The 4,528-nt window shown below is 40.1% G+C and overlaps 1 protein-coding gene across 1 annotated transcript; it reads right to left on the bottom strand.

Annotated features, from left to right (window-relative positions):
• Window positions 1-545: 545 nt before the first annotated feature.
• Window positions 546-4,525, bottom strand: RSAD2 (radical S-adenosyl methionine domain containing 2; the record flags this gene model as incomplete). The annotated part of the gene is made up of 6 exons (XM_010290586.1): window positions 546-710; window positions 1,297-1,329; window positions 2,036-2,185; window positions 3,385-3,614; window positions 4,054-4,215; window positions 4,408-4,525. Coding segments are annotated over 6 exons (858 nt in total), but the record flags the coding sequence as incomplete, so codon positions are not given.
• Window positions 4,526-4,528: the final 3 nt, after the last annotated feature.

The following is a 4,528-nucleotide window of genomic DNA, read 5'->3' as shown; positions in this document are numbered from 1 at the left end:
AACGACTCCTGGATTCTGACCCTCTGTTGCCCCTGAAAAAGGCCGGGGCTGCTCCCAAAGGACTGCCAGCTGGCCCTCTTGTGATCCACCGAGGAGCTGCCACCCACCTTTCCCTACGGACCAGGCAGACTTCCCTGGTAAGAGTTTCCACTGACCCATCATTTCAGCCGTTTATAAGGAACTAGAGACTGGGGTGGGTTTTGGTTTGTTTCTTGGCTTGCGTGTTATCTTAAAACCGTTTCCTGTGTGACATTACAGTGATGGTTTGCCCTGAAGTCCTTCACACAATGGCATAGAAAGTTGGTTTCAGAGATCTATTTATATGAAAGCTCTGAAGGTACTTGGTAATGTCCAGCCAAACAATAGGTAAGAACATAATATACGTTCTAAAAACATTTAACACATTCACGTATAGCCTTATACTGAACATCAGTCTGTATACTATAACAAGTGTAGTTAAAAGCATTAGATGCATGTATACACGTACATATATACATACCCATTTTCTTTACATAATCTACCTGCCCCAAACACAGTATACTGAGTTACCAGTCCAGTTTCATGTCTGCTTTACTCCACACATACTTTCCACCTCTTTTTAGGAACATATCCTCATCAAATCCACTGAATTTTATAGCCGCTTCTACGCCAACATCTAGGATAGACTTGGAAGGCTCTTTCCGTCCATTTCTACAGTTTAGAAAACGCATCTGGAACATCAATAGATAAGACATTAGAAACTCCATTTGTAAAAGCTTAATTTTTCTACAGAATTTCTACAAATCCTTAAATTTTCTATAGAATTAAACAAGTTGCACGGCAGTCCCACAGAAGCCTATGGAAGTGCATGAACAGTTTCACTGTAGTCCTTGGAAGGCTCAGAAGCCCACGGTTAGACACACTGACACATCTTAGCAGGAACAAAGCCATAACCCCTGAAGATTACACGTAAAGTGATTACTCTTCAGTTACACGTAAACTAGGTAGGCTCTTTGAAACTTAACTTTCAGGACAAGCTCTGTATTCTTAGATTAAAGAAAACCAGCAAAGATGTCCTGCAAAGATAAACGTCGATGCTTTAAGATTCGTGATGCAATAATTACACATGCAACCACCTTATGGCAACTTCTCCTTAGATCATACTTACATTCAAGTTTGATGGGTAGAATTTACATATATTCCTTGTACTACATGGTAAAATTATTTTCTAAAATGCACAGTAAATGGAATTGGTTATCACTGTTGCATACATACATATATTAGCATACAAATACCAAGTATCAAAGAAAGACTTACGTATTCATCCAGAATGAGGTATGAATCCCTCATCTGTAACAGATCAAAAGAAAAAACTAAATATACAAACCAAAATTCCATTCTAGTGAAAACTCAAGGACAAAACAAACAACTATTTCTTCAAAGCCTGATCCAAATCTTTGAAACAGATAGTGTCTTCCCACTATTTCAGTGAGTTTGGATCAAGTTTATAGAAATAATCAACAGGATTACTAGCATGACTTAATGCATGAATAGACCAGTAATTCCTTGAATAAGACCTCCTAAGTGTCTAACTGAAATGTGGGTGCCCAACTGAAATATGGGTGCCCAACGGGATAAAGATGTTTTAAATAATATCCAAGTTTTCTGTTAACTTCTACATCAGCAGAACTTACACTGTTTTGCATACTGGAATAATTATGTCATTTTCCAAACAACTGACATGACCGTTTAAGCTGGGGTGTTTAATTATCACCCCAGCAGACAAAGGTGTTCTCCCAGCTCAAAGGTAATCTCCCAACTCTAAAAGCTCTATTAACTCTTCTGTTAGTAACTTTGTGCTCAATAAAATGCCTTAAAGAAAATTAAAAACCTTGGCTTCCACCATAACAAAACCAGTTGCTGACACAGTTGCACTGTACCTCTTCTATGCAATACTAATAGGGAGAGTGCTAATTGCCATGGAAGCTTCTAGTTCTTTTCCATCTTTCCAATTTAATTTCAAAATAAAGTTACAAAAGGGCAGTTTCAATTTTACCTTCTGATTAGATTCTGGTACCAAACAGGAGACATCTTTGTGGCGATCCAGGAATTGTTCAAAGTCTTCATCGCTGATAACAAATTTCTTTGCTTCTCTCAGGGCATCCTCACCAGTGTTCTCCCCTTCGATGAGCAGGCACTGGAATACCTGAAGACAAAAGGCACCTGGGTAAGATTTGATGTTTTCACTTGCCTTGAGTGTAAGAGACTGTCACCATGACAAAAACCTTCCGTTGTCTCAATAGAAATGTCTTTAATTTTTCTGTCGGCAGAGCCACACTGACACAAACTGTGGTAAGTGAATACTATACAAAGGGCACTGTGCAGATTTATTTTTAGCAAATTAGCATTACATAGTTCTAAATGTAATTATACAGTCATGGTTCCTGACCAGGTTGTCACAGAAATCTTAACTCTGGTCTTAATAAAGGCACAGATAATAAAAGCTCAAATTAACTTTTGATTGAACCTCAAATAGTATGGCTGTATTATAAATGCCAGTAAGTTCTATGTACAATGCACACTATCAAGTCAATCTGCATTTTTGAAGATTTTAATCTGATTTGTGACTATTAGGTTAACTGGCTTCAGATGGTCACAGAAAAGATAGAGAAAACTCCCCAGAAACAAAATGCACTGGTTTGTCTACTTAAGAGCATCCTTTTAATGGCCAAGTCCTTAACTACGTTCAGACTTTGGAGGGGAAAAAAGGCACATTTGCCATTAACACACTCTGTAAGTCTCTGTAATAGAAAGTAGGCCAGGAAGCTTGATAAAATATTAAAATGTATGTCAGATTTTCCTTACACTCCTTTAGTAGGACCAAGATTTCACAGTGATTTTTTTTTTCTGGGAAATCATGCGTGTATACCAATTTCCATGAAGCAAATTGTGAGAAATTATTCCACAAGTTCTCCCATATTTATGTCACATTATCTCTACCCGTTTTCAAACTGATAACGTATTTAATACACTTCTAGTAGAAAATATATACACATGAATGACTAATATCTGACAACATAAGTGTCTAATGCACACTTAGATACTGCTGATATATTAACTCTAATGTATCATTGTACACTAACTTTTCCTCATTTTCTCGACACCATGACACATTTTCAAATGTTAAAGACCTTCTATCTTACTTCCAATATCATAAAAAAACTAGATCTATGTATGCTGAAACATATAATCATGCAGTGCTGACAAGAAGTCCGCTAACGCCAGCCCAAGCTGGAGCTGGAGATCTGACTGAGGTCATTAGAGGTTCTGCTCTGGTCAGACAACTCCAGAACTTGTGTTACTTTTTCCTGAACAGGAAACCTATGGCATACACCAGTTTCCTACCTTCCAGCGCACAGGGTTGAGTGCCTTGATCTGCTCATTCATGTCTTCCTCAACATTAAATCTGTTGATCACTGAATTTATTTTGAAAGCAACAGCATACTCTTGGCACCACTGTCTCAGTTTATACAGGTTTTCCACATGGTTCTTCTTTCCTTGACCACGGCCAATTAAAACATTGACGTTCTCATCAAAACTATCACATGAAATTGCCAAAATGTCTAAATATTCACCTGAAAACAAGTTTTCAAAATTGATTAATAGTCAGTCCTTCAGCTAAAAGCTCTCGGGACTCTGCCCACTTTCACTTCCTTGTGATCTGTCACAAAGTGCCATGTAAATACAGTTCTGTGAAGTCATCACATGAACCACAAAAGCCATAGCAGTGGCATCATGAAAACATGTATTTTGTTTGTGTGTCCAGCATTATGGAGACAGTCTAAGTTGTTATTTTATTATACTATTATATCAAAGGGGTAATAGTACAAACTGCCTATCATCAGGACATACAATTAACAGTATTTCACTGGTGTTTACATTTGGTTTGTGTTTACTGTAAATGAACCACTAACAAACCATCTTCCACTTGCACTGAAAACCCATCTTTTGGTGAGGCTGCCCCGAGGAGGCTCCCAAACCCCGCCAGTCCTGTGCACAGCGGTTTTTCCTTACCGTACTTCTTGAACCACCGTTCTCTAATCAGGCTGCCGTTGCTAACGATGCTGACACTCGGTAGCTTCAACTCCTGCTTGCAAAACTGGACCAGTTGCCCTACAAATTCGCCTCGGTCCTGCAGAAACGGTTCTCCTCCCGAGAAATTTATTTTCTCCATTCCTAGAGAAGGACCAAAGAAAGGTGCTGTGAACCTCTGCCCACCTATTGCCCACTCCTTCCACACGCTCTCAGTGCCCGACTGCGGCGATATGAAGAGGGACCCCGGCCGTGGAGTTACAGGGAGAACTTTTTCGACGACACTCGGTCCTGCTGGGACGCGGCCGCTGCGCATCGCCCCCCGCTCGGACTCACCCGCCTCCTTGAGCATCACCAGCCCCCGCTTGGCCTCCTCCAGGGGCAGCACAAAGGAGGTCTTGGCCGTGTGGAAGCAGAAGCCGCACTTGTAGTTGCACTGCCGGGTGAAGTGGTAATT

This window comes from Phaethon lepturus, unplaced genomic scaffold, assembly GCF_000687285.1.
Source record: "Phaethon lepturus isolate BGI_N335 unplaced genomic scaffold, ASM68728v1 scaffold42587, whole genome shotgun sequence".
Lineage (NCBI taxonomy): Eukaryota > Metazoa > Chordata > Aves > Phaethontiformes > Phaethontidae > Phaethon > Phaethon lepturus.
The sequence above is the reverse complement of the archived record's forward strand: the minus strand, read 5'-3'. Positions and strand labels throughout refer to the sequence as shown.